The sequence below is a fragment of the Sebastes fasciatus genome, chromosome 10 (genome assembly GCF_043250625.1).
Source record: "Sebastes fasciatus isolate fSebFas1 chromosome 10, fSebFas1.pri, whole genome shotgun sequence".
Lineage (NCBI taxonomy): Eukaryota > Metazoa > Chordata > Actinopteri > Perciformes > Sebastidae > Sebastes > Sebastes fasciatus.
In genome coordinates, this window is record NC_133804.1 from 22,478,660 (window position 1) to 22,492,642 (window position 13,983).

Consider the following 13,983-nt stretch of genomic DNA (forward strand, 5'->3'; position numbering starts at 1 on the left):
TTTTTTGTTGCATGAGAATACGTTGACCACTTGCAGGCTTATAATGTGGCCCTAAAATGTGTACTTTGTCCATTTGTATCTGTGGTCAACTTGTACTTTTTCTATAATTTGAACTACTTCCTCTATGACCTTCAAACAGAGAAGATGTCCACAGAAGGTCAAATCCAACATGTATTTACCTGATGAATATGTAGTGGAGGGTTACCATCAGATGCATCACATGACACATACGTGTATCTGCAGCCAGTCATGGAGGACAAGTGATGGGATGCAGCGGCTGACAAAGTGAACGTCTCGCCTTCAGCAGCAATGCAGCAGCCAAGGCCAACTGATAATTTGCTGACTAATAGTACTAAGAAGAGGAAACTAGTCTGCTGCCTCTGATTGGACTGTGATCATGTCAGAGCAGTTAATTACCTCTTGTCATCATTTACTTTATTCCCAGATATCAGAACTGATATCAGACAGAGTGAAAGGTGGAGGATAAAAGAGAGAGGATGAAAAAAAGAAGAAATGTACACAAAAAGAGGCGATGAGAGAGGGATTGAGAGAAAGACAGAGACATAAGGAGAAAGTGCTTAATTATTGGTGGTTAGCATATTTTTCGCAAATGCATTGGCAGCAAACACCCTCTTGTGTTGCCAAAAGAGCTCATTAAAAAAGGAAACAGAGGGACTGAGTGACAGTAGAAAACACCAGACATAAACAGGTGTTACAGCCGTGTCCCTTTGTGAAATCACTCCTCATTTATGGCCCTTATTTTTGGCTGGTTGCAGAAATTAATTAAAATGTCTGAATGTAATATAAAAAGAAAACATTGAGAAAAATGGAGAATAAAAAATACTTCTGACTCCTGGAAAACTCCTTTTCAGAGGGCTTCATTCACAAATTTATTTTATCTGTCAAGTTTTCTTTTATTTTTACTTTATTTATAACTTTTCTTTTAGAGTGATTTTTACTTGTCAGCCTAAGGTACGATGGCGTATCAGGGCCATTGTAAAATTACAGAGCCGGGTGAGGGGGGGGTAATATTTCAAGAAAAGAACTTATTTTCTCTGAGTTTATAAAGTCATAAATTCACGAGAATATTTTTTTAATATTGTCTGAGATTATGAAATCATAAATTTACAAGAAAAAAATTGAATATTCTCTGAGATTTACGAGAGAAAAAAACTGAAACATTTTTGTTGTTTTTTGTCAAGGAACCACATCGCTTCACTTTGCAAGGTTGGATCAACCACATCACACAACCGACGCCACCTTTAAACACTGCAGTAATGCCAGCCGCCGTCTGAATTTCGTTGCTCCTAAAGTAGTTTTCTTTTGTTAAGGTCTGCCTCTGAGGGAGGTTAAGGTTCTGAATGATACATATACATATTTTCTTTCATGTTCTTTCTGTGTTCTTTTATGAACATGAATAAATACTAATATAATCAACAGATTTTGGCGCCTGTGGTGTGATGAAGTCGATCCAATGTTGCAAAGTGAAGCCATGTGGTTCCTTTACAAAAAAATACACATTTGTCTGAGTGTTTCTCTCAGAAATTTGTGACTTTAATCTCAGCGAATTTCTGTGTTGTTTCTTGCAAATTTATGACTTTATAGTTTTTTTCCTCGGAAAAATCTGAGTTTTTCTTGGACTGTTACCCCCCTCCCCCAGTTTTATAATTTAGATTTTTTTTTTCTTACCTACAATGGCCGGGATACAGCGTCGTACTAAGGTCTATTATTCATTGACTGCATGTTATGTGTTGTATGGCGTATTGATGTGTTGATTGGTTATCCCTCTCCTATTGTTGGTCTGAAGGTACTACGCTATCTGCTGCCAGCCTCTGGTCTACCGGAACAAAATGACGCCCATGCGAGTCTCTCTGATGATCGGCGGCTGCTGGGTTATTCCCACCTTCATCTCCTTCCTGCCCATCATGCAGGGCTGGAACAGCATCGGCATCGACAACCTGGTGAGTCCTGTAGTGTGTGTGTTTTGGTTCTATGTGGAGGTGGAGCCAAAAATACTTTACATCTCCAGAGGAAATTAAAGTTTATGATTACACTACAAACTAACTTTAAAACACTGCTGTTATTTAGAGATGGAGTTGCCGGGAGAGGAGAAATAGAAATAGAACAAAACGTGCTTTACATAAACATAAAAAAACAATTAGTGTCTGAGAAACAAATTGAGGAGTTTGTATTGTTTACAAGATGGAGGAAATGCTTCTTGTGTCGCTATGGAAACAACATCAACACATCAGACACAAACAGACGGACAAGGCCACTGACACCACAGACATTGAGTCAAGCTGTTTCTTTATTTCCATCGGAAAATGTAAAGTATTTTAGGGATGAGTCAGTTAGGAGAGTCTTGTTTGTGCAGTGATGTTTGTTTAATGTAAGACAGAAAACGGAAAGAGGGATGAGAAGAAATAATCTAGTGTTGAAACTGAGACGTCACAGAAATAAAGTGTAAAAACATACAATTTGAAGGTATTAGAGAGGTTCACCCAACCTGGGGTCAGGATCAATCTGAGGGGGAAACAAGTTGGTAGAAGGTTCATTCTTGATCTTAGAAATGGCAGTTTCACACAAGATCCACTACTTGTGGTTTCTGAAGCTTTCAGCCACATCTCATGGCCTTCCTCAGCAGATACAGTTGCTCAATTGCAACTCAATCCAATGTGAAAGGTGGTAAGAAAAATATGAGATTCTGCAACACAAAGTTTTTTTATATATTTATTCCCCTCTGGCCTCCAAGAATCCTTCAAATGAAACAATTCAAGTAAGAAAATCTATTTTTAGTTGAACTGCTCATAACATCTCCACAGTAAAGCAATAACTTGGGGCGAGGGGTCATAAGATATTGATTTGTTTCAAAGGGTCACAAGCTATAAACGTTGGAATTAGAATTCTAACAGCTGCTTCTTCCTCCTGATCATACAGAATAACAGAGGTTGAATGTAGAGAAAAAGGTCGAGGGGTCCTTATTATTGCTCTAAAGAGCTCAATCTCTGCGACCTTTAATCAGAATCAGAAATACTTTATTGATCCCCGAGGGGATCTTATATAAAAGCGTAAAGAAATGTAAGAAAATAGAAATAAAAGGGTATGTAACATGTAAATTGTGTACATAATGCTATAACGTATAACACAATATATATACAGATTAGGGCTGTCAATCGATTAAAATATTAAATTGCAATTAATCGCATGATTGTCCATAGTTAATTACGATTAATCGCAAATTAATTGCATATTTTTATCTGTTCAAAATGTACCTTAAAGGAATAAGTAAATTCAATTCACATATCTTAAGGTCACAGGTCAAGGGACCCTTTAGAAAATGGCCTTGCCAGTTTTTCCTCGCCAATATTTAGCGCAAGGTTGGAGCGTTATTTAGCGTTTCCTTAAGTTTTCTGGTTTCATGTGATACCAGTATCTTCTACTCACATTCGATTTTGTCCCCCATCCCTATTAAATATGACTTAACTGACCATATCAACGTTTGAAGGACATTTTTTTTTGCAAAATTTTGAATGAAAAATCTGAGTAAATCAGTCACTAAAGATAAGATGACTGTTGTGAATGAAAATGAATCAATGAAAGGCAGAAAGAGGAGCGAGACAGACAGGTGTGCAGACAAAGACAGCTGAGTGTGTGAGGAGAGAGAGAGAGAGAGAGACTCCCCAGCCACTGTTAACCTCGCTCGCCCCGGTCTGCCTTCATCTGCACGCCAGTGAAAGTTTCTTCCGAGCTGACTGTCAACAGGAGGACTGGCTGGCTCGTCTTTGGCAGCATTGGCAGTGACTCACACATCACACACATCTTTGCCTCCCTCTCTCTCTAACACACACACACAGAAGTTTACAGCACAACAGCAGTCTAACGTTAGTGTCGTGCTGCAGCGGTGGCAGCGTCTCTCTTCGGGTCTCATTAGAGCTGTTGAATATTCTGAGTAGCCAGTCAGTTCTGGCACAAACTGCCACAAAACTGAACAAAACAACCAGAACTCTGGAGGCACCAGAGACACACAAACAAGTCACTGTCTGTTTTTACTGGTATCTACTGTTCTTATGGCCTCCTGGAATACACTGTCAGCTCTGACTGGTCAGGGAGCAAAGAAATCACATCACATCACCAGAAGTCTGCTGGTGTTCAGTATTACTTTTGTATGTAGATTGAGATTAATGATATAAAGTATAAATAAATTATAATTTATCATTATAGATTAAGATAAAATACATTTCACAAGATACCCAACAGTATATTAGGTGATTAAGATTAGCTTCACCTTTATCAGCTGCAACATTAAAGTGATGAACACATTAATGCATCAATATAATCTAATAATATATTGTACATTATTTTGAAATGGGTGATTCTGCATAATGGATACTTTTCTTTTTTTTAGTATAAAGTATTTTTTGATGTTAATACTTTTGTACTTTCACTTCAGGGACATTTTGAAAGCAAGACTTTTACTGTAACAGAGTATTTCTACAGCACACTGTAGTATTGCTACTTCTGCTTAAAGTGGCAATAGACAAGATTTTCTTTTTAACTTCTCATTATGAAGTAAATGTTGATTGTGGCTGTAGAATAATGACACCATCAGCGTTTAGATTGGTTCCCTTTAAGCCTTGCTTTCACTATTCAATTCTGTCTGCCACTGGGTACGATCTCCCGGGAAAATTAACTCTCCATTTACGGCACAAAGGAAGTTCGTTAACTAGCTTTTGTAACTATCCCCAGTTACCAGAGAGTATCACTGTTAGTTCTTACTATCCCCAGTAGCGGTAATGGCAGACGGTGGAACAACAAAAGTAACTGCGGAAAACAAAATGTCCTATTTTGTCACTCGTAGTAGGCACTGAGGAAAACGGAAAACGGTCTGGTTGTCTTTGCAACAGCGGCACCAACAATAACACCACTTGGAAATTCTAGTCGGGGGAAAGTTGTCTGTTTCCACTTTAAGTAAAGTACTTCTTCCACCACTAGAGCTTTTGCCAAACTGCTTATAAAGTGGTATTTCTCCATTTAATATCTCTAGCATGGCAATATTAGATTCACAGGGGTTTTGCATTAGCTTGTTAAAGAACTTTGATTTGTCAGGTGTTTTATCACCTGGATTAATCAAAAGCAGACATCGACACCCACTTATCTTAATCCTATCTATTAACGGCCTCTTAATTGAATTTAGATATCACAATATCAAATGACACACTGTTTACAGATCGTATGATCAGATCATCAGATTATCACCCTCCCACTTGTGTTGTTGCTATGGTTACAGCTCTGATATTCTCATGGGTGTTTGCTGCGAACATTTCTGAGCCTGCCAATTTGAGAGCCTATTTCTTATTGCGTTATTCATTTATTTGTTTGGCAGACGCTTTTAATTTATCTTGTCATCAAATAATCTAATATTATATAATGTTATGATCAAACCCATTAGTCAGTTTCTTTGTACTCAGCAGATTTATGTGCAGATAATGGGTTGACCTCGGCCTTCTTTTGCACAATTAACCATACATTTTACTGTTTGTGACAGAATAATAAAAATGTAATGGACCAAGTAAACACATTTTCACAGTTTATGTGGATATATGTTCATGTAAAAGCTGAATTATTCTCCATAATTGATTAAAAGAAGAGACTAATTCAAAACATTGATTAACATAAAGATACAGAAAATAAGCATTCTCGTTATAAGTTTTTAAAATCATAAAATAACTTGTATGAAAAGGCCTCATTCCTTGTTACAGTTTGTGTCTTCACATGCTCAGTTAATTAGCAGTCAGTTGACTTTAATAAGGTGTAAAGATGGTAGATTTTACCACATGCAGGGCTGTGGAGCTTCAAAGAGACTTGGAACAACATCCATATAATTTGTTTTCCTTAGATGATTCCCAAAAAATGTTATGGTGTCTTTAATGAAGGCAATCTTTTTCCACGGCTCAAAAGATTTAAGGGAGAATGAGTGCTTCCAAAGTGCCCTTTGGCAAGACTTAAGTGGAAAAATCCATATTTTTACAGAAAAGAAATATGATCACTGAGAGAGAGAGCTCTGTAAACTGTTCCTGCATGAAGCACAGATAAAAACATTTTCTCTTATTTACACTTATTCAACTCTTATCATTGTGTGCATTCATGCAGCCGGACACGTAACCTTAACGCTCACATGGAAACACTTAAACACGTCGGCCCATTCATAGAAACAACTTGAGTTTACGCACGAGGGAGCGCTTCCTACACGCAGAGATATGGATTGATCTCTGTATTATTCATCTGGTAGCCCCGAGCCGTAGTTTCCCCACAGAGATGAGACGATAGCGGAGGAAAACCGGGATGGGACTTCACTGTGATTAATGGTGACGAGCAGAGCGTCCCTCTCCATTTCCCTCAGGAGCTGTGTCCCCCGCTTACTATGGAGACGCAGCGGAGGAGAGCGTTGGTTTTTAAGTGGGTTGTTGTGAAGTCTGGAGGCGTTTCTTGGCGTAGCGTGGCAGAGGTGTCCAGCAGCACACCGCGTGTGGTTTCTTAAACTATGAGTTGTTCCCAAAGTTCCACTTTTTAGTTAATTAGATGTGTGTTCATGTGATTGAGCAGGCTGTTCTCACACACTGTTCGTAGCTATGCCTATGAAAAGTAATGCAAATGCATATAATTTGTATATAATCCACGTAATAGTGAGCCAGGATGGGTGACGTGGTATAAAGAGCGATAAAGTCCATGTATGGAGGAGATAGGTGTGGATGGGTGAGTCTAAAAGCAGAGGACTTACACCCAGGAGACGGCTGTTTGTGTCCTGTGTGAAACCAAAAGTCAACATGTATTTATTCGTCACATAACTTCGTACTTAAGTAATGCCACTTCCATGGTTATTGCAACCCAAATGTTGACATATTTGTCACATAACTTCCGTACTAAAGTAACGCCACTTCTGTAGTTATTTTACCCCTTACGTTGACTTATTTGTCACAAAACCTCCATACTTTAGTAACGCCGTTTCCATACTTCTTTTAACCCAAACCATGATCTTCTCCTAAACTTAACCAAGTAGTTTTGTTACCTAAACACCGCAGGGTCTTGAGCGGGGGCACTGATTACTTGAGTTGCTGGACATTCGTAGGAAAACTCACGTAAAAATAAGAAAATAGCTCGAGGATATGAGCATATGTTTGACCATGTATGACCATTACAGCCTCAAACATATGCTTATAGACTTTTGGTCTTGATACGATGACATGTCAGCATTGTTTTTATTGTTTTATTACTGTTGGTTTAATCACAGCTCCAGATGTTACAACAGGCTACTAACATAGAAGTTTCATTGCTGCTGATTTTACATATGATGTTGCATGAAACAATACAACGGCAGTGTTTCTGAATCTTGACTCGAGGCGCTTCTCTAACCGTCCTCTCCGATGTGACTTCTTTTACCAGATTGAGCAGCGGCGCCACAGCGAGGGCAGCAACTCCACGTCCTGTGTCTTCATGGTGAACAAGCCATACGCCCTCACCTGCTCTGTGGTGGCCTTCTACATCCCTCTGGTCCTCATGGTGCTGGCCTACCAGAGGATCTACATCACGGCCCGCGCTCACGCCCTGCAGATCAGCATGCTGCAGCGGGCGGGAGCAGCCGGCGGGCCCGACTCCGCTGTCCATCAGCGCAACCACCGCATGCGAACAGAGACTAAAGCAGCAAAGACTCTGTGCATCATTATGGGGTGTTTCTGCCTCTGCTGGGCGCCGTTCTTCATCACCAACGTGGTGGACCCCTTTATAGACTACACAGTGCCAGACAAGCTGTGGGCGGCCTGCCTGTGGTTGGGCTACATCAACTCCATGCTGAACCCTATCCTCTACGCCTTCCTCAACAAGTCCTTCCGCCGTGCCTTCCTCATCATCCTGTGCTGTGGGAGGAAGAGGTACCGCAGGCCGTCCATCCTGGCGTCCAGCGCTCCCTGTACCGCCACGCAGATCAACGGCTCCACACATGTACTGAAGTAAGTTCTCTTAAATCATTTCAGTGTTCGGGTCTGGCTCCATGTTTATCAGGCATCAAACTGTTCTTTAAAGATTACAGAGGAAATTATAATAAAGAAAGCAAAGGTATATACCATATACCTTAGGTCATGTTGCGTGACGATCCATAGCAGTTTGTGTAGCGATGTTCCGATACCATTTTTCCCTTCCCGGTACCTGAACTTGTAGTATCGGCCAATACCGAGTACCAATCAAATACCAGACACGGCACACGTCAGAGCTTCAAAGGTCAGTTGTGAAGCTAATATCCTGCACATCTTTTAGCCTACATGAAATGTGTTGCCTCACTGTCTCGTATAATTTGGGGACGGCCGTTTCAGAGATATATTTGCGACAAAGCAAACTGTACCTTGGCTCCAAATGGTCCATTAAGCGGCAAAATCACACATTTTTGACAACCGAATCGGGTCGGTCGTCCAGAACAATGGATTCCACAATTTTGTTGGTTAATCTTTGGCGAAGTCGTCATGCTATTTTGCGTGATGCGTCTTCAAATGCCTTTTTACTACTTACTGGATTTTCCACTGTGAAATATTGCCAAATGGCTGACATTTTCCCCGCTCTGCATACCATTACCATTACATTCTCCACCGCACTGTTGTTGTTTGCTATCGTCACGTGACACCCTACCTGCAATCAGTTCTTCTTTGGCAAAGCAGTCTGAGTTGTGGGATGCCGTTATCAGCGGTAACCGCCGGATAAGCGATGTGCAAGGCGGCGGCGTTTAGCTTGCTGGTGGGACACACATAGCTTCCATTCAGATGATGGATATTGAATGAAGTACTCTATTGGTATCGGTATCACTTTAAAGGTACTGGCATCGTAATTTGTTTTAACGATACCCATCCCTACTATTAATGTAGTAAAGTCATGTTGTCCTGTGTTGTTTATTTTTGCAGTTTTTGTGTCGAAAAGGTCATATATGTTGCTTTTACGTCACACTATTGGGTTGAAAGTAACATATTGTACAACACACAAAGAGCAACATCATATTAGGGCAAGTCTTGTCATTTTGAACATACAATATTCCTCGAAAACAATCATAATTCTATGAAAAAAGTCAGAATATAAGAATGAAATAGTAATTTTAAGTCCTAATATTTTGAGAATATTAGAAGAAAAGTACACCAGCCAAAATGTGATATGTAATGGCAGAAAGTTATATCATCTGGTATCATAAAGCCTTCTTTATTATGATTTTTTCTTTTTACAATATAGTTGTTTTTTCTCAAAATATTACTTCAAATCTGTGGCCCTAATCTTCTTAGGAAACACCTTTCAGCTAATAGATCTTCACCCCCTGCAGTTTTTGTCTACATAAAACATAATGGACGTTGCCGTAGTAATCGGGAGCCATTTATCTGCCCTGCGTCCAGTAATTACTGCAGACATCTACTGACTAATGTTCAGTGGGGTCAAATGTCAAGTAGCAGCAGCCTGTTGTGATAAAAATGATTTGTTTTCAGTTGTGTTAGAGATGACTTTATCTCTGTAAATACCCTCCCAGTCCTACTTATTACTGTTTCTAAACATAGAACACATGTTTCACAGAGATAAGAGGCTGACGTTTAACATGTACTTCTTAGCGGCCTATTGCTTACTTATTCTTCATTTCTTTCTCTCCCTGCATCTGGATAGGACGATCGTATCTGTAGTCAATAATGATGAATGATGCACAGCAGCTTATGATTCACAGAATCCTTGTTAATGCTCGGAAGGTTAAATAATCACACATACGTTACATTATATCTAGTATAATGTAGTATCTGACATGTATGAATAATCTATATTATCATAGAAGTAGGGATAACCCTGTGACCCCACTAGGAAGCCGAACTTCTCTTCTCTTCTCTTCCACCAACACACGCCTGCATCTCTCTTTCCTCTTTGCACTACAGCGGTGCTCCCATGTTGATAAGAGTATTAAATACATGACAAATCTCCCTTTAAGGTACATTTTGAAGAGAAATGTGTGATTGATTTGCGATTAATCACAATTAACCATGGACAATCATACAGCATTTAAATAAAGTGTGGAACCAGTCGGAGACACTCTGAGACTTTAAGTCAAGGTATTGTACCTCTGCTTCCTCTGACCTTAAGGCCTTATGTTTATGACATAAGAGGCCTTTTTAACAGAACAAAAGGTTTCATTTGAACTTATTATGTTAATTTTTACACCAAAACCACAAAGTTCAAAGTTTTACAAAGTGTCCTCCATAAGACACACATTCATTATGGCTGGCAGCCTTTTTCTTTGTGAATCAGTCACTTTCAGTAACCTTATCATGCTGCAGTAGCACTTTTCTGCAAAGGGCCTTTTTCTTACTTTCTCATCCAGCGCACCTGATAAAGGTCAGAGATGACTTAACTTCCCTTCAGAAGGAACAGTGCCTTCGAGACTTTAGACGGCGACAATGAGAATTCACACATCTGCAAATTACATTTTCCCCACATACAGAGACATTGTTATGAATTAAGTTATTAATGATCTCTCCTTTTTATATACTCTAGGCCATAAAACTGCAGATGTAGTCATTGTAAAAGTTGCACTACTACCACATGTTATATTATTTGGTTCTAACAGGAACTGGACATATCGAGATCTTTATATCTGCTATACTGTCCAGTGAAAACAAAATGATCTGGCAGAATTATTCACAGAGGAGTAGTAATACAAGGAGACCACCAGTGATTTCTAATATTTCAAAGGTTGCCGGTGTTTTTAATCCTTAAATGCACTGCAAATTACCAACTAGATTTAACCAAAAACAGATGTGATCTTATATTAGGCCAGGGTCAATGGCGTTTCACCAATGTGGCAGCAAGATTTCTAGTTTTTCATGCTTTTTTTACATGCTCTTTCAGGTTGAAATTAGATTAGAGGAGTGATAAAAAGGAACCCTTGTGTTTTGCTCACATTGCTTTTACTTACTTGTTTGAGGTCTCTAATACAATATTGTTAAATACTGTATGTGGAAATACATGTTTTTCTTTTCTTTTGAACTTTTTAAAACCAGGTGGCAACCTCCGGGTCTGAAAAGCGAAGCCAATACTGAAGTGTTTTAAACTTGCATTCTTTCTAATAGCCAGCAGGGGGCGACTCCTCTGGTTGCAAAAAGAAGTCTGATTGTATAGAAGTCTATGAGAAAATGAGCCTACTTCTCACTTGATTTATTACCTCAGTAAACATTGTAAACATGAGTTTATGGTCTCAATCGCTAGTTTGAAGTCTTCTTCAATACAGCATGATGTTCATTTAGTAAATTATGGTCCTATTTAGAGTCAAATAGATCATAAAGCTGGGGATGCTTTAGGGCGTAGCTACCTTGTGATTGACAGGTCGCTACCACGGCGATGTCCAGTCTGGGAGTTGTCCGTGTTTTCGTCTTAGAACTTTAACTCTTTCACAGTGTGTTTTCAGTTAATGAAAGTTAATTATAACATTTTGGTTGTCTAAAAATGTTTTCAGCATTTGGTTGCACTTAGCATCAAAACCACAGTCCACAAACCAATGTGTGACATCACATCTTCTTATATACAGTCTATGGTTAAAACCCAATATGTAGAAAGGTTTTAAAGTGTTAACCTTCCCTTTCCCATAAATTTGGCTTGCACTTGATGAATGTGACAAAATCCAGAACTGAAATATTTCATGTTTTATATGTTATATGGGCTGCACAAACAAATATATATTATTAGCCAAAAAGTCACTTATTTGTAGTTACATGTATAGCTGTTAAAGAGGACCCCAGACAGAACATTAGGGTTAATAATTAATTTAAAAAGTAGCATAGGTAGTATTTTGGGTGCGAATTCAGGGAGCTCATCTAGATGTTTTGTACTCCGTAGTGGAAAGGAGTTATACCTCTGACATAATAGACAATATACAGTATAACCTTTGACGAATTGCTTTATTAACAGCAACTGTAACCAAAGTCAGATGCATGAGCACAGGTACGGGTGTGGCATGTTTTCCTGTTGCTCTGACTCATATTTTTCATCACTGTTATTATTTTAACTGCTGAGTTTATCAATCTATTAGATTGTATTGTTATCATATATCTTAGTGTACAAAGTGGTTCAGATTTTGAATAGTTTTGAGCAAAATAAAATATTTGTTCAAGGATTCAGAATTTAGACTACAGAGTAAATGAAGCTCTTTGCGGGAAATGTGTTAGACACTAATGGCGTTCAATATCCCCCACTGACTGCCATCATTAGCTACAGTGCATGTTATGAGTTTTCAACAAAAGTAATACCACGCTCTACATAATAAGGAACATTTCTGAATGTTATTACTTGTGTAATATATCAACGAGAAATAGTTGACTGTAATTTTGTGCTTTATATAAGATAGGAGTTAGATACTGTATATTTTCCTGCCCGCCTGCTCATTATATCTGCTAGTGAGCTATTGATAGGAACTCCACAGTGCGCTGAAACCTCTGGATATCAGAGGTTTGTGGCTATATGCTAGAAGACATCTGTCGGGGGTCGTTCACATGTTGCATCTTAACACCTGGAAAATCCCAGCCGTGTTGCTTTCATCCTTTTATCCAATGTGCTTGGGAGGTTGCGCTCCTGTCGTGCCTGACGTTACTAAGCAAACAAAACCTGCACACTGCAATGACGATGATGAAGTTATTCTTACCAAATGTGTTTGTGCCTGACATCAGCAATGTAATTATCAAGTCAGCTGAGCTCAAAATAAACTGCAAATTGGTGAGGGATAACAACAGTTAATTTCAGATGGCCACGCCTCACCGTGCACACGCACAAAACTCTAAAAACACCACCAGAAAACTGTCACCATAGCTGTGAGATTTCACCTCTGATTCATGCAGGTTTTAACTATCAACTGGAAGTGTTACGCGTGACTTCTTAGTGACATTTATTTGTAGCTGGAATGACGAAAGATGCGTTTGGCTGGATATAAATCTAGCCACAAGCCCTGCTCTCTGCTGGTCTGAGTTAATTTAAATCACTTTCTACCATTTCCTCTTTTCAACTGATAGACTCAGACAGGAATTAGTGAGGTAATCAGATTGTGGTAATTAGCTGTCAGTTTGTTGTATTTGTTGTCTTCATTAACGGCTGTGGAGTTTCTGTCCTGCAGAGATCACATGTCGATCAGAACAGTGCGGGCGGGACGTATAGCATCTTCCATTTAATTCCTTTTAATTGTTTATTTCCCTCTGATGACGCCTTTAAACAGAGCAGCAGAGGTGGAGGTTCCTCGCTCAGGGACAGCCATGGAAGCAGAAAAGAGCATCAGCCTCCTATTCAGTGTTTAACAGGCAGCGCTGCATCCCACTGGGGAATTTTTTACGGGCACGACCCTGTTTTATATAACCTTTATCCCACGGTCCATTACAGCGAGGCCATTCAGCCTGACCGAGGGCTTCGGCATTGGCTCGGGTAATGGCTTTTAAAATGCCAGGGGTATGTCAGCTCCGCCTTTCACCGGTTCAGTACATGAAAAGCTCAGGAGCGAGACCCAAGGTGGGATTAATGCATGTCTCAGTCGCACACACTGTATTGAATTCAGGTCATTATCCGAGGGAAGTGACGGCTGGTATTTCTCCTCATCCGTTTTTTTACAAGTTAAACAGGTATGATCTCTTACTGCGAGGGATCAGGCTGTGTGTGGGCATGCAACTAAAAATACAACCACACTACATCACTCAATTTAACTAACACAATGTCTGCACAAGGACATGCAGTTACCGCGGCTCATTCGGCTGCTATTCTGGGAAACAGTCCAGTTATAGAACATTCACGCTGCTCGCTCAATTTACACAGATTGGAGTTTGTTCGTGTTTGACCCTCTGTGGCCTCCGAGCTAATCATCGGCCGTAGAATGTCCCCCCCTGAGGAATAAAAGACCATGACTCACTTGTGTCATTGACACTTTCTCCTACAAATGTGGGTGATGAG

General features: G+C 39.6%; 2 protein-coding genes across 5 annotated transcripts in view; both read left to right on the plus strand.

The window, feature by feature from the left end:
- The window catches only part of htr4 (5-hydroxytryptamine receptor 4), a 165,915-nt gene that overhangs the window by 111,138 nt on the left and 40,794 nt on the right, over positions 1-13,983 (plus strand). For all 4 annotated transcript variants that reach the window (XM_074649021.1, XM_074649023.1, XM_074649024.1 and 1 more), the window contains exons 5-6: positions 1,808-1,961; positions 7,441-8,003. In XM_074649021.1, coding sequence (XP_074505122.1) covers positions 1,808-1,961; positions 7,441-8,003 — 717 coding nt within the window. The remainder of the gene's footprint in view (positions 1-1,807; positions 1,962-7,440; positions 8,004-13,983) is intronic.
- pde6a (phosphodiesterase 6A, cGMP-specific, rod, alpha) overlaps positions 1-13,983 on the plus strand; it is a 221,754-nt gene that overhangs the window by 70,278 nt on the left and 137,493 nt on the right. The window lies entirely within an intron of this gene.